Consider the following 19,607-nt stretch of genomic DNA (forward strand, 5'->3'; position numbering starts at 1 on the left):
CAATTGCGAGTCACATCCTTCTCTGTAAGGATGCGTACAGGACCTAGGTGGGACACTACTTATTTTCAATTCATTGACTTTTACATAAAATGGTCTTAGCTGACTTGGGACGCAAAATCAACACTGCTTTGGTTGACCTGACAAAGGCACCAGTTGTTGATGAAAAAGTAATCACCCGTGAGATGAAGTGTGAGGGTGAGTCAATGAAACTCATAATTGGACTAGGTACTTGATGCTCTGTTGCGAGACATCTGTGCAGCATTACTGGCTTCAGACGTCAATGTAATGCTTGTTCAAAGACTACGAAATAATGTAAAGAAGAGTGTCAACCTTAATGAGCTCGGCGGAGGTGCCAACAGAAAGAGAGTGATTCAGAAGGTAAAAATAAAACAAAAATCGAACAATACAAAATTCAGACTACTTAGCATATGTGTGTGTGTGTGTTTTATAGGCTGTTATGGACCAGCTGTATGAGTTGGTTGATCCCGGTGTTCAACCATACAAACCTATCAAGCACAAGGCAAATGTGTTTATGATGGTTGGTCTCCAGGGTGCTGGTAAAACTACAACTTGTACAAAGCTTGCTTCTTTCTACCAGCGCAAGGGTTGGAAGACTGCTTTGGTGTGCGCGGATACTTTCCGTGCTGGTGCTTTTGATCAATTGAAGCAGAATGCAACAAAGGCAAAGATTCCATACTACGGAAGGTATGTGTGTAGAAATATAAAATTCAAAATTTGATAGAAAGGTGTATTTATCAATGTGTGGCAGTTATACCGAAACCGATCCCGTTGCTATTGCCCAGGAGGGTGTCGACAAATTCAAGGCAGACAAATTTGAGATTATCATTGTTGATACCTCTGGTCGTCATAAGCAGGAGGCAGAATTGTTTGAGGAAATGAAGCAGATTTCTGCTGCTGTGGTAAGTGATGTATATATATTGAGTAATAACAACAGTAAATCAAACTCTTGCTTTAGGAACCAGATTCTACTATTTTTGTGATGGATGGTACCATTGGTCAAGCTGCCGATGGTCAGGCTAGAGCTTTCAAGGAAGCTGCCAACTTTGGTTCCATTATTATGACTAAGATGGATGGACACGCCAAGGGTGGTGGTGCTATTTCTGCGTAAGATATATATATATATATGTGTGTGTGTGTGTATAATTCTGTAGATAGACTTACATAGATATTGCGAATAGTGTTGCTGCCACAGATAGTCCTATTGTATTTATTGGTACCGGTGAACATTTGCATGATCTTGATCGCTTTGAGCCCAAATCATTTGTCAGAAAGATGCTTGGTATGGGCGACATGAGCGATCTTGTTGAGAAGGTTCAAGACATGAAGCTCGACGAAAACAAGAATCTGATGAAAAATATCCAGTCTGGTAAATGAAACAAAAATAAAAATAGAAGATTGTGAATTAAAATATTCAAGTGAAACAGGCCAGTATTCCCTTCGCGATATGTATGATCAATTCCAGCAAATCTCGAAAATGGGTCCTTTGTCAAAGGTATAAATAATACGATGTAACTCTGAGCGTATGCTTATTAATATTTATGATCATTAGCTCATGGGAAGTATACCTGGTATGCCTACAGAAATGCTGGCTGGCTCAGAAGAAGAAGGTGGAAAGCGTATAAAGCGCATGATGTGTATTATGGATAGTATGACTGATCAAGGTACGAGAACCAAAATAAAGGATAATGTTTGTATTTCAATGACTAATTTTTTGTGTAGAATTGGATGGTGATTCCAAGGTATTCGAGAAGGATCACTCAAGAGTCATTCGTGTTGCTCGTGGATCTGGTACAAGTGTACATGAAGTTGAAGAAATCTTGTCCCAGTATAAGCGATTTGCAGAGATGGTCAAGACTATGGGTGGTAAGGGAGGCTTGCTTAACAACATGCCCACAGATCCTCGTAAGGTCAATCCCAACCAAATGGCAAGCATGGCAAAGATGCAGCAGCAACTTGCCAATATGGTTCCTCCACAAATGATGCAACAGATGGGAGGCATGGAAGGTTTACAAAAGATGGCAAAACAGATGGGTGGTATGTTTGGCGGTGGAGGAGGTGGAGGAGGATTCCCTGGTATGGGAAGAGGCGGTGGAATGCCCGATTTTAACCAAATGATGAAGGCAATGAAAAACTTAAAGTAAACTAGCTACTCTGATTTTTAAGAAGAAAAAAAAGAAAAAAAAAAGAGAGAAAAAATAATAATACTGCAAATAACTTATCAAATATAAAGAGCCATGCTTCAATTGTGCATGATATAATATGTTAATTGTGTTCCTGGATACCATTTATTTTCAAAAAAGTTCTATCGAAGTTAAGACGAGTCTGAACTTTAGCCAGTTTCTGCATTATGGTTGTTATAAGCTTAGAATAAGTATAGTAAATTCAATTTTCAAGCCTACATTGTATTGCACAGGTTTTTTTTTCCCTAAAGAGCTGCAGAATTTAGCTCCTTCAATTATGTATACTTGACCATATATTAATATAAATTGGTTTGTCTCTATGGTGGGAAATCCTCTGACGATGGGTTTCCACTACTGAGTTTGTCTTCCATCGCTTTTCCTTCTTTTTTCTCGGCTAAAAATGTTTTCTCCGTCGCCCTGGAATAGAATTTTTTAAAAAAAAATCGTCTCCTCTTGCACTAGAAGGATTTGGGTGGAATATCGTGCTTCAATAAGTGTGCCCTTCTGGTTCATATCTGGTATTGTCTCTCTCTCTTAATATTGTGAAGGAAATGATGTCAACAGGCGTTAATCTAATGTGTATGTCATACGGTGTGAATTGTGATGAAAACAATCACAGTTTGAAGAGGATAAAACATGTTTTGATATCTATAAAACTTTTTTCTCACTTCAAAGTCCCACTCCTTGAGTACCCATAACCTGTACCACTCGCATAGCCCCTCCAGCTATCCAATAATAACACATTTCAATATGTTTACTACACTTTGACGCTAAAAAAAAATCCCTTCTAATACCACCCACTGTAGCTTCATCAGATTACACAAAAAAAACTATTTAACTGCTTCAACACCCAGCGTGTCTATCAGTTTTACCTCCTTGGTAATATTTGGTGAACTGTGACACTCAACACTCCTTTTTATGCACAAAACGCATTCTTGGCTCAAATGACCACAGCGTCATTACACACCAATGTCGGCTAGACATAATCCCTCCTTCAATATTATACAACATTTTCCAAGCCGATAAACCTCTTCGTGGACACCTGGGCTACCATTTACATCAATTCCTCTTTAAAGAAAGCGCTCTCCAAAGTCCGCACTATCTGCAACAACACTCACACCATTGAGAATTACTTGGGATCTGACACACTAGTTAAAAATGCTTGTGCCAAGTACATCGTCATCCACAATATCTTAATGCCTCTTCATCCTTCTGTATTATTTTCAGCCATGCTGATAAGAATAAGCATGTCCTATCTCCCTTGCTACTCTCACACCCTACACATCGAATTAATTCGTTCTATTTTCTCCCCTTTTTGGACTATCAACGAGATATATATCTGGCTGGAAAACGTATTCTCCCAGAGATATTGGTATATGTACCTAAAACGTCCACCCAATAAGGTCCATATTATACTCCCTCTTGACTACAAGATTTCCTGTAAATTATATAGTCACCCATTCGGAACCTGAATCAATACGAGTGCTTACCTTAGACACCGCGAGGCTATATATAATCTTCAGATAGCTTGCCTAAGAGCTGGAAACTAAATCTTGGAAGACACAAACAACAACAAAAAACCCCTAACCATTTTCCCATATACACCTCACATCATGTCGATCATTCCTATAGTTAAGAAAGAGCGAACCTGTAAAAGTAGCACAGAAGCTGTGCATCCAATGCCCATATCTACATGAAGCTAGACGGCGATGTTTTATGTACATAATCAATCTTGTTTGAGAAATTACGTTGAATGAACTCGAAAGGCTTATTGTATGGAGTTGGGATGGGTCAATTAAAGAAAAGTCCAACGAATATGATTGGTTAGATTTCATCAACTGATTTTTGCATAATAAAAACCTTAGCACGATACATAATACAAGCATGATGAGCTTTAGAAGAATATATATATAATTTTTTAATAAATATAAAGAATATGAGATTGTAAAATAAACGTTTTTCACTGAAGATATTTTTGCTGCTGCTTATATAATAACAAAACAGATGGAGAGAAGAGCTAGAAATAATAAATAAAAATTGCCCAGGCATGTAAACTCTTGTAAATAAAAACAACACTAACAAAGAAGTAATTATTATTCGTTGATTCGAGGCCTTATTCAACTGAACGCACAAAGTTGTTTAATTTAGCCTATATATTTAAACTTTTTTAATTGATCCTCCTGGTATTTATCTAGTAGTTTTATGTTCAAGCTTTTGTAATCTTCTTTGTGTCTAATGCTTCTATATCTGCCTTTGATAATCCTAGAACTGACTGCAATACTTCATGCGTGTGAGCACCCAAGTCAGGTCCTAACAATTAATATGACTGTCAGTAAACAACATAACAATATATGTATATTAGTGCATCTCTTACCAGCCCATTCTGTGGATCCTGGAGTCAATTCTAATACAGGTGACATGCCAGGGATCTAAAATAACAAAAATGCGCACCACAACGTACGTTATCGATAAGTAGCATAATGTTATTAGTTTTAATAATCTTACCTTGAGATCCCATCCGCGACCGTCTGCAACTGTTCCTACAGTTACAGTCTCAATCATACCGCGGGCGTTAATATGCTCATCTTCTACAATGTCCTTTGCATCATAGATTTTTCCTGAGGGTACAGACGCCTTTTCAAGAATGGTCAATATATCTTCTGATAGAAGTGTAGCAGTCCATTCGGCTAGTTGATAAAAAGAAAGATAAGTATCTAGTTAAATTGATATTTTTGCAGTGTTTACCTATAGCCCCGTCGATAACCTTTTGCTCTTTTACTCTTTCAGCGTTACCGGCATATTTCTCACCAGTCTATACAGTAGCTTACAAGTCAGATTATTGATACTATTGTATTAATACACTTACAAGATCAGATCTTCCGATTGCAGTCATTAATCGATTGTAAATACTATCACCATTTCCGCCGATAATGACATATTTGCCATCTTTGCAAGGATATGTATTTGTTGGGACAATTCCTGTGAGAGTTGTACCAGAGGGTTGTCTGATCTTTTAGTACATAAGCTCATATTAGTATATATTTATAATAATACCGTATATTATTTGACTAGTTTACCTCGTTGAAACGATCAAATTCGGGAATAATACTCTCCATCATGTTCAATACACTCTCATAAATAGAAACATCTACTACTTGACCAGTGCGCCCATTTCCCTTGGATGACTGTTTAAGCTTGTCTCGTGCTAATAATCCAATAACAACTCCAAATGCAGCGTGTAAACCAGCCAAAGAGTCACCCAAACTAATGTTGGGACGAACAGGAGGCTCTCCAGGGTAGCCATTTACAGAACGAAACCCACCCATACCCTCACATACAGATGCAAACCCTGGACGCTTAGAATAAGGTCCGGTCTGACCATAACCAGATATACGTGTGTATATAAGACTTTGATTTATGGCATATAATTCATCTACATAACTTGATTACCTTCCAAATATCGTTTATTCTTATTATTCTCATTAATTAAGATTATAACTTACCTGGACCCAAGCCCCATTTCTCCATTGTTCCTGGCTTAAAGTTCTCAATCAAGACATCAACTTTACCTGCCAACTCCTTCACCAGACTTAAGACTCAAAATATCAGACAAAATACTCATAATTTCTGGCTGTATAATGTCTTACCCACGACCTTCTTCAGTTCTTATGTCAATACAGACCGATTTTTTGTTGCGGGCCATACTGCGAAACCAAGGGCTTTGTCCATCTTTGTCGAGATGACGCCATGATCGAAGGGGGTCTCCGTTTTTAGGAGGCTCAATTTTTATCTGACATAAAATGCTTTCATTATTAATACCTGGATAAAGCTTCTATGAAAAACATTGACTTACGACCTCTACATAATGATAATAATAATATTAGGGATCTGATTCTTAGGTAAAAAAAAGCTAATAGTGTCATCTTTTCTTTTTACCTGCGCCATAGTATCTTAGTTGAGATAGACCATATTAATGAATACATGTCATTCTTCTTTTTTTATTTCTTTTTTATTATTATGTGTATATATAAAGGGACCTACCCCAGTATAGATCCACAAAATGGTCCAGCAATAATCTTGAGGGAAAATCAGAGTTAATATAATTGTGTGTATGCTAAATTGATCGGTATTACTTGGCCTAGTTCAAGTACACGGACACCTTCTAGCGGTTTTGTTATGGCAGTGGTTGCCTGGTACCTTTTCCCTAATGGTAATGTTAGCCATTGTCATTGAGATTATCTTAAACACGTACAAGTTATAGTCAAACGAGAGGGGAAGCCAGTTGCAGGTTTCCTAAGAGAAGAAAACATAATACTGTATTTTGGTAATTTCTGGTCGAAAGCTTAAAAGGAAAAGGAATATTATTGAATTTGCATTAGATATAAAGCCAAAGACAGAAATATACTAGCCAATCAATATTAGTTTTAGCTTAGTGTCACGATGTATCTACATTGATGAGATTGTTTGTATCTCCTACACTTTAGCCGACTATGAATTGCCTTGTAAGGAAAATTTTATTGGCGATGTAGAAAAAAATAGAGATATATATATATGTAAGGAAATGAATGAAAGTTGGTAGGGATAGGTAGAGGAAGGTAGTACTGGATTTTTAGGCATAGTACTGCAGGGTCATCTTCTTTTTAGCCTGCACTTCTTGAATAGCATCCATAAAATCTTCATGTGTAATCTCGACAGCTCCTCTTCGTAACGCAAGCATACCACCTACAAATCGTGTAAATACCTACAAATTCTGCAATTTTTTTTTTAAAAAAATCACTTACTTTCTACACAGACAGCTTTACACTGTGCACCATTAAATTCATCACAGCATCTCGAGAGTTCCTGGAAGTTCACGTCTTTGCTAACATTCATTTTTCTAGAATGAATTTGGATAATGCGTGCTCTTCCTTCTTCATTTGGGAGGGGGAACTCAATCTTACGATCCAATCGACCAGATCTCAAAAGAGCAGGGTCAAGGATATCAATGCGATTAGTAGCTGCAATGACCTTGATGCGTTCATCAGATGAGAATCCATCTAACTGGTTCAATAACTCCAACATAGTACGCTGGACTTCACGATCACCCGATTTTTCGGAATCGAAACGCTTTGTACCAATGGCATCCAATTCATCGATAAAGATGATAGTAGGCGCCTTTTCTTTTGCAAGTTCAAATGCATCACGAACAAGCTTAGCACCATCACCAATAAACATCTGTACTAATTGAGGGCCTGCTAACTTGAGATAGGTGGAGTTGGTTTGTGCTGCACATGCTCTGGCTAATAAGGTCTTTCCTGTACCAGGGGGACCATACATCAAAACACCTTTTGGGGGTCTGATACCAATATTTTTGAAGCGGTCTGCATGTGTCATTGGCAATACTACTGCTTCAACCAATTCTTCAATCTGCTTGTCCAAACCGCCAATATCATTATAATCCTCGGTTGGCTTCTCATCCACCTCCATCGCTTTTACCCGAGAATCGTATCTGTTCCAGAATAAGTACATTTTGTATCTATTTATGAACCATGAAGCACTTACTCTGCAGGAAGAGTGTCTAGAATCAAATAACTATCCTTGTTAACACCAATAATGTCTCCTGGCTTCAGTGTCTCGGGATCAACTAAGCCAATCAATGGTAAAAATATGGTCTGTGCATAATAAAAGTAAGGAGAAGTCACATAATTAAGGCCACAGGTAAAATGTATGTATATAAATAGTCGTACCTGACGAGTAGAAGTTTTGATAACAGCACATTTTCCTTTCCTTGTGGAATCAAGATCGACATTTGCTCCTTCCTCTTCTTCCTCATCCGGATCCACATCGAGTAACTAAATAATTCTTCAAATCAGTCGGACTATGATTAAATGCAGGATAAATATAAATTACCTCGACTACATTGCCAACGAGGTAAGGTAATTGTTTATTCATCTTAATCTTTTCAGCGTTATCTTTTATGCGTTCCTTCATGTTGGCCTGCTCATGCGAAATCCGGGTGATTTCTGAACGCATGACCTATCGAATTGGAGCAGTTTGTTCATTAAGGAAAATTACAGACAATGTGGGCGCTACTCCAAAAAAGAAATTCTGTGTACCTTTATGTCATTCTCCAAAAGACGTGTGCGGTTGTTGACTTCTTCAGGTGCTAGTCGTAGAATCTCCTGATCAACAGCGTCTTCGCCTTCTTGTTCTTTCCATAATGATGCATCTTCCAAGTTAGCCATTGTGGTAGAGAACAATATATATGCGTGTATATATATAAAAGAGAGAACAAATATCAAACTCACTCCGTCGCGTTTCCACTTACGCAACCCACAGGAACGGAGCTATTAACACCATTTCCCCAAAAGGGCTGACGTGGATAAATGGTGTACATAGCATTACTCCTTTAGCGATTTGCCCGTCACAAACGTGATGTCATTCTTTTCTTTTTTTTTTACGGCCTTTTTTTTCCTAAGCAAAAAAAAGAGAAGTTAAAGTTAACCAATTCCTCAGCAGCCATGGCAAGCACATCAGACGCACTCTACGTATCCGTCGGCAACATCGGAACTGCACCCCATCAGCGTCCCTTTACCTGTACTGTGAGCCCTGTTGTTCTCTTTGCTGTATTGGATCAGTATTTGCGTCGCGATGAGCAACAGTCCAAGGCCATCGGTGCCTTGTTGGGTGTTCGCAGTGATGATGGTTCTGAAGTTGAGATCAGAAACTCATTTGGCGTGATCTACACCGAAGAATCGTCTGAAATTGTTGTTGACAAGGAACATTACCGCAACATGTATGAATTGCACCAGAGAGTCAACCCTGAAGAAGTTATCCTCGGTTGGTACACTTCTGGAACTGGACTTTCACCCGCCATCTCCCCCATCCATTCCACCTTTGCCCCCGACACAGCACCTTTCCACCCAATTCACGTCACCTTTGATACCGAGTCGTTGATCAAAAGCGATGGCTTGGGTGTTCATGCTTATACCAGGTAAAAAAAAGCTTAGAGGAACTTATGTGAAAAAGAAACAGAAAAAAAGCCAAGATTATTTACTTTGATATGCTCTTATTTTTAGTGCACCTGTTGGTTTCTCATCAACTTCTGGAGATAGCATCTTCTTGCCCGTTCAGTGCGAGATTAAGTACTTGGATGCCGAGCGAAGTGGATGTAAGAATCATTGAAAAGTATAGGCTCAGGCGGGATATTGACATTTTTATAGTGGATATGTTGGCATCTGCCAAATCAACAGAGACTCGCTCCGCTTCTCTACTCTCAGATATGGATCACCTTGAGGTTGCTGTTAACAAGCTCCAGGAAATGTTGGAGAGAATTAGCCGTTATGTTGATAGCGTAGTGGTATGTCAAATAAGACTTGAACTTTTTTGGAAAAATAGGTAGAGAAGTATTATTACTAACACTATGATTATTTACTTAGGAGGGTAAGGAGAAGCCTAACAATGCCATTGGTCGTTATATTATGGATACTGTATCTGTGGTCCCCAAGGTCGACACAACCGCATTCGAAAAGATGTTCAACTCTCACTTGCAGGACCTTTTGATGGTTGTCTACCTCGCCAATATGACTCGCACCCAATTGTCTATCACCGAGAAGTTGAATCTCTTGGTTCCCAACTAAAATGTAGAATCCTCTGTAATGTAAAAAAAAGAAAAGAAAAAAGTGTTGTGCGTTGCATGCTCAGAGAACACGATCCATATTATTAAGAGGCATTGCCAAAGAAAGACTACAAGGTGAAATTAAATGAAGAGAAAGAGGAGGGCTAGTTGTGAAGTTATTATAAAAAGTGATTGAGATATGTATATATATCTAATAGAGAAGCCAGAGGGGATATGGGTATCCTCTATTAGGTGTGTTCCAAATTAATTAAAGACGGCTTTTGGCTGGTTCTTCCTTCTTCGTATCAGCCACATCCACTATCACAGCTCCTTCAATATTCTCTTGGGGTGGAATAACTATTTCATCTGTCGGGGTTTTCTCTTCCTCTTTAATTGGGGGGCCTCTTTTGCGCATTTCATGATGCTTTATGAACAAAGAACTAATAAAACCTATAAGATAATGTCAGCAAAGCAAAATGTCGGTGTTTGATAATGTATAATTTAAAAATAAAATACTTTACCTGCACCGGCCATGCCTGTTAAGACATGCCAAACCAACTGAAGACCTTCAGTATATACTTCCAAAACAGTATCTAGGTATTCTTCGGGAAGACCATTGTGGACATAAGCAGATGATTGAAGTACTTGTTGTGCTTGTTCACTTGGTATGCGAAGTGGTAGGTCTTGAGTGAGCGTCGAATTGACGATAGTTGATGCAATTGCTAATAAACAAATAAGGATTAATTTTTTTGTCTTTTTTTTGTAACCATACTTACCAACTCCAAGCGCGCCACCAAGAATACGTGAAAAGCTGCCTAAGCCAGTAACGACGGCTTATTTAAAGTGTATTACAGAATTAATGACAATGAAAATCATGTTTAATAAAATAGCTGTATATTACCAATATCCTTTTTTTCTACAGCGGCCTGTAATGCAATTACTGATGAAGCGAACATACATCCCATTCCTTTTAAAGAACAAGTGTATAATGATTTAGTATATGCGTTTCATTACTGGTATTAGGAACACTTACCGAGTCCTCCTATGATAGTAAAACCATATACTCCTAGATAAGAAAAGAGCATATATTGAGTGTTTTAGTAATTATATAAATTAGATTGTACGAGAGGACTTACTTGACCAGCTTGTGTTTTTATCAAAAAGGGACAAAAGACCCAGACACAGTGAAAGTAAGGCCAAGCCAATACTTAAACTGAATGTATATACATATATATATATATATTAGGTGCTTGTTAAGTATAATAAAATATTCTGAAACTTACAGAGGACGATATCTTCCAGTCTTTGAGATTAAAAATCCTGTGCTAGTAGATACAGTGCAGACAATCATTTGCATGGGAATCAGTCTTATTCCTGACCACATGGCAGTGTCATGTCGAACGACTTGGAAGTAAACGGGAAGGTAGTAAAGCATTCCCAAAAACGACATGCCAAAGAACCAATTGGTAAGCAAAGCGCCTAAAACAGACCGGTTCTTAAATAATCGTGGAGGCATCAATGGTTCCTTTGCAAATTTGGATTCAACTAAGCATAATAAACCCACAAGAGCGATAGAGATGACTAGAGGCGCAATTACGGCAGCAGATTTCCATGGGAATGCCTGGCCACCGAAATTCAATGCCAACAAGAAGAGAGTGGAAAATGAAAGAACGATAACAGTTCCTACGTAATCGACGCGCTTTAGTTTGTCGATTAGCTTGCCCTTTGGTACAGGTAGATCTAAAAAGAAAAACAATACTGCAAGTGCAGCTCCACCAATTGGTAGACTAGAGAAGAAACGCTATATTAGTCAACATGGATATATTATGAGCAAATGATATCATTTTACTTGATATAAAAGTTCCAGCGCCATGAGACATATTCTGTAAAGCTTCCCTGTATAGTTCAAAATAAGTATGAATATCCTTAAGGTTATTTATTTGTACTTACACCGATCAAAGGACCAAATATGCTTGACATAGCAAATACTGCATTAATTAATCTGAGACGAATTAACATGAATCAGATAAAGAAATCCATCAATATATGAACTACTGACTGCTTGCAAATTTTAATTTGACATGTTCTTACCCTTGATAGCTGCCTCTTTTTTCGAGTGGAACAATGTCTGATATGATTACGAATACCTGTAGGTTGAATAAAATTAGATATAAGGAAAAATACAAAAAAAAAGTATCATAGTACCATGGAAAAAATACCAGCACCCCCTATGCCGGATACGGCACGGAAAATGATCAGCATAACTATAGACTACCAGATATACATAATGTACAGAATTAGTTTACTGATAATAGCAATGTATTTTCTTCAGTCACAGTTAGGCTAATATAACTCTTACGACATATTGATAATAAGAGAAATTTCTATTTGCTTTATGTTATTTGTACCTTTGCCGCTCCACATAAGATTGATCCGAATAGAAATAGACAAATCCCAAAAATCAGAACCAACTTTCTACCAAAAATGTCAGAGAATTTTGAGAAAAGAGGCTCTAAGTTTGGAATGAATTGATTCGGTTAGTATAATTGTTATCTTGCATGCAATGGGTTGCTTACGAAAGGCATCAAATGTTAAGATATAAGCTGTGGCAACCCATGAAACAATGTCCATTTTGTTAAAGTCGGATCCAATTCGTGGAAGAGCTGTAGCGACAATGGTACTATATTTCTTATCAGATCAGTTTTTTTACAGTACAACCCTAATATACAAATTAGGTTATCCGAAATAAGTGGTTTATACCTATCTAAAGCTGCCAAGAACAGAGATATCTGAAGGCCAAGGAATGTCAGGATACGCTTTGTTCTTTTTGCTTTTTGTAACCTGGCTTCTTCTAATGGGTCTATTGGTGTTTCTGGTTGTGCGGGTGTTTTTTCTTGCTCGTTATTAGGAGCAGTTACGATATTGTGGTTGACAGTTGAATCATTCGAGACTTCTGATTGTACTGATGACTTGTGACCATCGTTTTCTGGCTGCATGGCTAGCGTTGTAATTATTCTATGGGAGTAGAAGAAAGAGAGGCAGATTTATATAGATTTATATTTGGGCACATCTTTATTTAAGTTGTTTCTTGATCCCAGATCAGGTGTGACGGAAGCTTTATAGTATAACTGGTTGAGTTTATTTCTACAATATTGTTATTTGTTGCAGAGAAGTTTATGGGTTTTGAATATAGAGCATTATTGGATGCTTATTTCCTTTATTGATCTGTTGGTTTTTCCTGTTGTTGTACTACTTTTTTTTTCTTTTTTTTACTGTGATAAAAAAAAGCGGGGACTATCGGAGATGCACCGATTTAGATGCACCTACAAAGACATGTTTACTGTGGTGATCATTTGAGATTTACATGAGATTCTAAAGAACTTAACAAGGAAAAAAAATGGTAAAATCATAAATGGCTCAATTTGGTATATTTATCAGTGTTGGTGTTATCTACGTTCAATAGACGCAGCTCCAATTGATTTGCAAAGCCAAGATGTAATCTCTACAAGATATTTGTATATCAATATATACCATTTCCAAAGAATTATTTGAAAATCCTGAAAAACAGTACACAATTTTCATTTTACACTTTGCCCTAACTTTCATACAAAAATGTATGTTTTATGATGTACATTTTGGAAAATCTGTGCAATGATTTCAGGTGAGCGTGCGAATAACTTACTATCATTCTGAGCTAGTATTTTCTTATTTATTTTTTTCTTCTTTACTCAAAAACAATACAGATAATAGAATATCTTTTACCCATTAGAACCATTATAATCATAACCTCATTTTTAACAACGAAGAAAAAGAAACAATTTGTCTTGGCAAAATTTTGTCTAATATGAAAATTCGGCTGCGAAATACTGAATTTAAAATTTTGATGTAAGCAGATTAATAAATGAACAAGATTTAACAAGTTGAATAAATTATGCCAAATTTGTTCATTTTATATCTTGGGTTATTAAATTGTATTTCACTATCATTGATAAAAGTTGAAGCTCTTGCTTCTTTCAAGTCTTCATACCCTGTTTCCCATTTTACATTGAATGTTAAAGACGAGCTTTTGTAGAAGAATATTCTTGCTCTTGTTCCAATCTAATCCACTCCCTCACTTCTTTTCTCAGAATTTTCCCACTAACACTCTTTGGAATCTTATCAACCCTATAGATTCCACCCCGTAATTTCTTGTGACCAGCCACACTGGAATTCACGAAAGCATGGAGTTCGCCTTTGAGTGTCTCACTCATCTCAGTCGCACCTTGGAGCACCACATAAGCACGGGGGATCTCAGTTGCCTGTGTACTATCGTAAAGACCAACTACGCAACAATCTGCAATAGATGCATGGCTCATTAAAACAGCCTCAAGCTCTATTTGGATAGTATTGTGAGTATAGAGCAAAAACAATGCATAAAATTATACTTTTAAAAATCAAGCTTTACCTGCAGGCGCTACTTGATGCCCTTTGTACTTGATTAGTTCTTTAAGGCGATCTATTATGTAGAATTCTCCAGTCTTTTGGTCGTATTTAGCGATATCTCCAGTACGCATCCAACCATCTTCCAAAAATGTTTCTGAATTGGCAATAGTATTGTTTAAATAGCCCTTCATGATTTGAGGACCCCGAATTACAAGTTCACCTGCCTCATCAGGACCAAGCTCTATTGAATAAATCTTGAAAATTAGCTTATTGACTCTTGTTTTTCTTTTACCTTGGACTGTTTATACCATTACAATCCTCGTCAATTAATTTAGCTTCCATATTAGACAACAAAACACCAGTGGAACCTTTTTTTTGTTTACAATTTGAAAACGATCAAGTCAAAATGAAATTGATATACACATATGAACAATTTTCTTTAAAATAAAAAAAATACCTGGTGGACTTGTACCAATTATCTGATAAATGCATCCAGCTGTCGTTTCAGTCATTCCATAGCTTTATTTTTATTTTTATTTTATTTTTTGGTTCATGGGAAATTAGTAAAAGTGTATTACACAGATATTCTTATTCTATGAACTCACCCTTGTCTTACGTGAACAGGTATACGTTTGTGCAGGGCGTCAATGTGCTCTCGGCTTAACGGAGCAGCTCCACATCCTATAATACGCAAAGATGACAAGTCATAGTTTTTCACTGCAGGATGCTTGGCCAAATGAACAGCTAAAGCATACCAAGTTAATGAAATCATTAGAATTTCCCGGGTTTACATTAAATGCCTTACCGACTGGTGGTACAATATTAGCAATTGTAATTTTATGTTTTTGAACAAGACGACAGAAAACTTCGACGTCGTATTTTCCCATTACAACAACAGGTGTAAGAGAATAGAAAGCGCGGATTACAAGGGTTGTGAGCCCAAATATATGAAAGAAGGGCAAAAAGGCTAAAATTCTGTCGTTGATTTGGTTTGTGTCGCCATTTTCAAATTTTGTTACTTGGATCATTTGTGCAATAAAGTTGCGGTGAGTAAGCATAACTCCTTTGGCGATTCCTGTGGTACCACTTGAAAAACATATGAAGGCTACATCGTTTACTGAATCGACATTCTTAAGTGGGAGCTCTATGCTAGAGTTGTTTTCAAGTAGACTGTAAAATGGCTTGATAGAGCCAATAGCTTGGTCCCCAAACAAAAAGATTCGCTCTTTTGGAATACCAACTTCCTCGCAAACTTTAGTAAGGACAGGAAGAAGACTGGGGACAGTAACGAGTGCCTTTGCACCAGAGGTGTGGATTTGATGATAAAACTCAGCTATGGAAATATTAGTTGGGTCCTGATCTACTTTAATGTCAAAATTATTATACCTTTTGTGTAGGCGGGGTTACTACAAAAACAGTCAATTATGAGGTACAATGATATAGCTGAAAAAGAAAAACAAAGAAAAGAAGTGTACTTACCCTGGACTGATGGTGCATTTTGCTGCGAGAAGAGAAAAGTACAAAAGAGCATGATCGTACTGGTTTGGTGCAAATACAGCTACAACATCTCCTTTAGATAGACCAGCAGATTTATTCCAACCGGTGGCTAAGCGACCAGAGATATCCCGAACCTGAGTAAACGACAGGGACCTTTGAGACTCGGCGTCTATGAGAATAGCTCTGTCTAGTGGGCGTGTTGTATTATACTCATTTGGGAGAAACAAGTAAGAGTAAATGTCAATCTCTGGGAGAGTAACCGAAGTATGTGAAGAAGTATAAACGACCATCAATGATTGTTCCTTTGAGAAAGGAAGAAAAAATGCGGGGCGAATGGCATTTTGGTTGTGCAGAGTCTTACTTTTTGTAGTAGCTACAAGTTTAAATATTGAAAAATGGGTTTGTAATAGGATCATCCGCGGGTAAACATTTATTTTATCGGAGAAACTCCTATAAAGAAAATCTGAAGTTTTTAAAGCAGGTAACAATCTCCCAGCATAAAAATAGGCTATTATGACTTGATATTCCATTTTTTCTGTAGACATAGTAAGTGATTTTGCTTATAAACTCTCTACATGTTAAATTACAGTTTACTTGTGAATGTACGGTAAAAGATAATAATTCTTTACTGGATCAATCCTAGAGACGCTTTTGAGGATTAGACTTCAGATGTTTAATTTCATATCCCGTCTGATGACGCATCTCTTAAAATTATTATTGAACCTCTTGTGGCTTCATCCGAGCAAATCGTCCGCACGCATATCAGCACAACACAATGTCATTCGATAAAAAAGCAGACGAGAAATTGACTTTTGAGACGTCTGAAAATGTACTTGTCTAGTAAGCCAAGATAATTAAATCCAACGATGACTTAGACTAGTGACTTGTATAGGTCAAAGTCGTACCCACCTTCGATTCAATTGGCTTGAAGGAAGACCTTCTACGTGGCATTTACGCATACAACTTTGAAAAACCTTCCGCTATCCAGCAGAGAGGTACCTAGACTACACTGACTCTACGATGATTATGTGTAAAGATTTGCGACTCAATTACAAACAATCTAGCAATCGTTCCCATCATCAGAGGTCGCGATGTGATTGCGCAAGCTCAGTCTGGTACGGGTAAAACCGCGACATTCTCGATCTCAGCTCTCCAGGCCATTGACACCTCTGTCAGAGAAACACAAGCACTCATTCTTTCACCAACTCGTGAATTGGCAACACAGATCCAAAGTGTCGTCTTGGCTTTGGGAGATTATATGAATGTTCAGTGCCATGCTTGCATTGGTGGCACTAGCGTTGGAGAAGACATGCGTCGATTGGAGAATGGTGTTCATGTAGTATCTGGTACACCCGGACGCGTATACGATATGATTAGACGTCGTAGCATGCGTACTCGTAACATTAAGATGCTCATTCTTGATGAGGCTGATGAATTGCTCAACCGCGGATTCAAAGAACAGATCTACGATGTTTACCGTCATCTCCCACCTGCTACCCAAGTTGTCGTTCTTTCTGCAACACTTCCCCACGATGTGCTGGAGATGACCCAAAATTTTATGACAGACCCTATTCGTATCCTTGTAAAGCGTGATGAATTGACACTTGAGGGTATCAAACAATTCTTTGTATCCGTAGAACGCGAGGAATGGAAATTCGATACTCTTTGCGATCTTTACGATACTCTTACAGTTACCCAGGCTGTCATTTTCTGTAATACCAGACGCAAGGTAGATTGGTTGACCGAGAAGATGCGTGAAGCAAATTTTACCGTCTCAGCTATGCACGGTGAGATGCCACAAAAAGAGAGAGATGCAATTATGCAAGAGTTCCGTCAGGGAGCAAGGTAATACGCAGAGAAAGATAATAGAAAAAAAAACGGATAAATGGCTACACTTTTTTCTTTGGATTACGGTACCGTGCTAAAATGCGATACATATTTTTTTTTCAGTCGAGTCTTAATTACTACAGATGTTTGGGCCCGTGGTATTGATGTTCAACAAGTATCTCTGGTTATCAAGTAAGATTTTAAGAAATGGATTATATATGGAAAATATAGGAGAAACTGACTGGTAATCTTATGGGTAAAAACAGCTACGATTTGCCTTTCAACCGTGAAAACTATATTCATCGTATTGGTCGATCAGGCCGTTTTGGTCGCAAGGGTGTTGCAATTAACTTTGTAAAGGATGAAGATTTGAAAATTCTGCGCGATATCGAACAGTTTTACAGCACGCAGATTGACGAAATGCCTATGAATGGTAAATTTTAAAGAACAAACTATGAGTATCCTGTATCCTTTGCTCATTTCTTTTTCATTACGATTTTGTTTTAGTTACGGATATGGTTTAAGTAATCTGGGAAAGTAGGATAATGAGGACAGAAAGAAAAAAGAACAGAAAGAAAAAACAGAAAGAAAGAAAAGGTACATGATGATATACTGATAAAAGAAAAAATGGTATTGTGATGATACTTCATATATATATATATACGATCCATAAAATAACTTTGAACAAAAATATAATTCGGTCTACATATAAAGTAAATGAGAGAAACTATAGATAACAACATTTGGTTAAGATGAATTGATAATGTTTATTCATATACAACCCTATTTTATGATAATTATGTTTTCTATCAAGTATGAACTATATCATATTTAATCTCGCTCGTGTTTCTTCTAAAATAAACATAATCTGTAAGTCAGGATGAAGCTTCTGAGCCTGATTTACAATATCCCGAATGTTATATGGCCTTCCACCTATAATCTACAAAAATCAAGGTCAATTTGTAGTTCGGAAACTAAGCAAGAAAAAAGGCATATTCGTGGGCTTACCTTTGCATCCATAACTTGTCGGGATAGAGGATTAATCTTTATCTGGAGACTCTCTCGGGTTATACCATTGAATTTAACACATATCATTGTATTGGATTCAATATTTATGGACTCGATCCCAACCATCATGTTAAGGGCATCTGTCATTTCATTAAACCTAATAAATACGCAAGCAGACATTTGTAAATTAATCGATGTAAAAAAAATTAAACAGCTAAAATAATCACTTACCACGCCAGGCGCTGCTCTATAGTCGTATCTTTTAGTCTATTGTGTTCGACAGCATCGTCTGCCTCCCGTTGTGCTACATGTAATTGTGCCTCAATATCACTAATTTCTTTCTCTTCATCCTCCACCCTCCATCCAAGCTCTGTAAGTGCTTCTCTACGAGAATCCATGATCATATTGATATCATAAAAGTATGTAGCTTGATTGTCTAATATTTCCTTTGCTTCTTCAAGTGTGTATCTACTTTCATTGGCTACTAAATCATCTATCCGAGCAATTTCTTGTTCCTTAATAATATACATATGAGAACGATGGAGTTGCAAGAGCGTGTACTTAATTTACCTGCGCATGAAGTTTGTCGAGTTCTTGAATGATATTTTCGGTTTTTTCTAGTAAATAATTGCGGGCTGTTGGAGACGTGTTTTTTTATGAATGTCAATATAAAAAAACGTAATCTTCTTTATCATATTTGGTATTTACGTGCATTTTTCGATTGATTCTAATGTTGTCTTGATGTCCCAATCGATTTTGTTCGTCTCCGATTCAAGAAACTCAAGTCTCTTTTCGGTAGAGTTACTTTTTCTTTCTATAAGTATTCTTTATAAACAAATAGGCTCATGTATCCTTCTAATAATTTAAGTTTAATAGTTACCCATAGAAGAAATTTCATCCGAGGAGATATCGATAGGAGGTTCACGAAAAGTAATATCAAAGAAAGTTTCTTTTGCCTTTTCTTCGACGAGGTCGTGAGCAAGTTGAGAGCATAGTACCTAAGATCTGATGTCAGAAGATTGTAAAAAATAATGCTAATTTTTATGCGTTGCGTA

At 37.3% G+C, this 19,607-nt stretch overlaps 7 protein-coding genes across 7 annotated transcripts; 3 read left to right on the forward strand and 4 right to left on the reverse strand.

Annotated features, from left to right (window-relative positions):
- Positions 1 to 89: 89 nt before the first annotated feature.
- PHYBLDRAFT_148719 (hypothetical protein) lies at positions 90 to 2,162 on the forward strand (the record flags this gene model as incomplete). Its single annotated transcript, XM_018432140.1, has 9 exons — positions 90 to 167; positions 226 to 378; positions 452 to 705; positions 770 to 920; positions 977 to 1,125; positions 1,200 to 1,387; positions 1,446 to 1,513; positions 1,571 to 1,682; positions 1,741 to 2,162. The coding sequence occupies 9 exons, from the start codon at positions 90 to 92 to the stop codon at positions 2,160 to 2,162; spliced, it is 1,575 nt and encodes a 524-aa protein (XP_018288202.1).
- A 2,245-nt stretch (positions 2,163 to 4,407) lies between these two features.
- On the reverse strand, positions 4,408 to 6,511 carry PHYBLDRAFT_171549 (hypothetical protein; the record flags this gene model as incomplete). Its single annotated transcript, XM_018436625.1, has 13 exons — positions 4,408 to 4,511; positions 4,576 to 4,630; positions 4,707 to 4,888; positions 4,947 to 5,013; positions 5,068 to 5,211; positions 5,279 to 5,634; positions 5,705 to 5,790; positions 5,849 to 5,991; positions 6,055 to 6,059; positions 6,138 to 6,151; positions 6,243 to 6,277; positions 6,335 to 6,405; positions 6,454 to 6,511. The coding sequence occupies 13 exons, from the start codon at positions 6,509 to 6,511 to the stop codon at positions 4,408 to 4,410; spliced, it is 1,320 nt and encodes a 439-aa protein (XP_018288203.1).
- A 187-nt stretch (positions 6,512 to 6,698) lies between these two features.
- On the reverse strand, positions 6,699 to 8,758 carry PHYBLDRAFT_74407 (hypothetical protein). Its single transcript, XM_018443018.1, has 6 exons — positions 8,297 to 8,758; positions 8,091 to 8,216; positions 7,928 to 8,032; positions 7,743 to 7,852; positions 6,983 to 7,689; positions 6,699 to 6,923 (listed from the first exon to the last, which is right to left on the reverse strand). The coding sequence occupies exons 1-6, from the start codon at positions 8,423 to 8,425 to the stop codon at positions 6,811 to 6,813; spliced, it is 1,290 nt and encodes a 429-aa protein (XP_018288204.1). The 5' UTR covers positions 8,426 to 8,758; the 3' UTR covers positions 6,699 to 6,810.
- Positions 8,759 to 8,767: 9 nt separating this feature from the next.
- PHYBLDRAFT_5566 (hypothetical protein) lies at positions 8,768 to 9,808 on the forward strand (the record flags this gene model as incomplete). Its single annotated transcript, XM_018440199.1, has 4 exons — positions 8,768 to 9,174; positions 9,260 to 9,351; positions 9,404 to 9,540; positions 9,620 to 9,808. Coding segments are annotated over 4 exons (825 nt in total), but the record flags the coding sequence as incomplete, so codon positions are not given.
- Positions 9,809 to 10,066: 258 nt separating this feature from the next.
- On the reverse strand, positions 10,067 to 12,794 carry PHYBLDRAFT_148722 (hypothetical protein; the record flags this gene model as incomplete). The annotated part of the gene is made up of 14 exons (XM_018432141.1): positions 10,067 to 10,248; positions 10,320 to 10,520; positions 10,575 to 10,631; positions 10,700 to 10,765; positions 10,832 to 10,864; positions 10,935 to 11,011; positions 11,082 to 11,585; positions 11,648 to 11,694; positions 11,749 to 11,800; positions 11,890 to 11,945; positions 12,004 to 12,069; positions 12,207 to 12,310; positions 12,375 to 12,478; positions 12,559 to 12,794. 14 exons carry the CDS (start codon positions 12,792 to 12,794, stop codon positions 10,067 to 10,069), a joined length of 1,785 nt encoding a protein of 594 aa, XP_018288206.1.
- A 1,056-nt stretch (positions 12,795 to 13,850) lies between these two features.
- PHYBLDRAFT_115569 (hypothetical protein) lies at positions 13,851 to 16,007 on the reverse strand (the record flags this gene model as incomplete). Its single annotated transcript, XM_018428469.1, has 8 exons — positions 13,851 to 14,170; positions 14,243 to 14,461; positions 14,520 to 14,588; positions 14,693 to 14,739; positions 14,826 to 14,964; positions 15,026 to 15,553; positions 15,607 to 15,626; positions 15,700 to 16,007. 8 exons carry the CDS (start codon positions 16,005 to 16,007, stop codon positions 13,851 to 13,853), a joined length of 1,650 nt encoding a protein of 549 aa, XP_018288207.1.
- A 466-nt stretch (positions 16,008 to 16,473) lies between these two features.
- Positions 16,474 to 18,456, forward strand: PHYBLDRAFT_135313 (hypothetical protein). The gene is made up of 6 exons (XM_018429711.1): positions 16,474 to 16,546; positions 16,610 to 16,712; positions 16,782 to 17,562; positions 17,668 to 17,736; positions 17,811 to 17,977; positions 18,052 to 18,456. The coding sequence occupies exons 1-6, from the start codon at positions 16,493 to 16,495 to the stop codon at positions 18,066 to 18,068; spliced, it is 1,191 nt and encodes a 396-aa protein (XP_018288208.1). The 5' UTR covers positions 16,474 to 16,492; the 3' UTR covers positions 18,069 to 18,456.
- Positions 18,457 to 19,607: the final 1,151 nt, after the last annotated feature.

The sequence above is a fragment of the Phycomyces blakesleeanus genome, assembly GCF_001638985.1.
Source record: "Phycomyces blakesleeanus NRRL 1555(-) unplaced genomic scaffold PHYBLscaffold_19, whole genome shotgun sequence".
Taxonomy (NCBI): domain Eukaryota; kingdom Fungi; phylum Mucoromycota; class Mucoromycetes; order Mucorales; family Phycomycetaceae; genus Phycomyces; species Phycomyces blakesleeanus.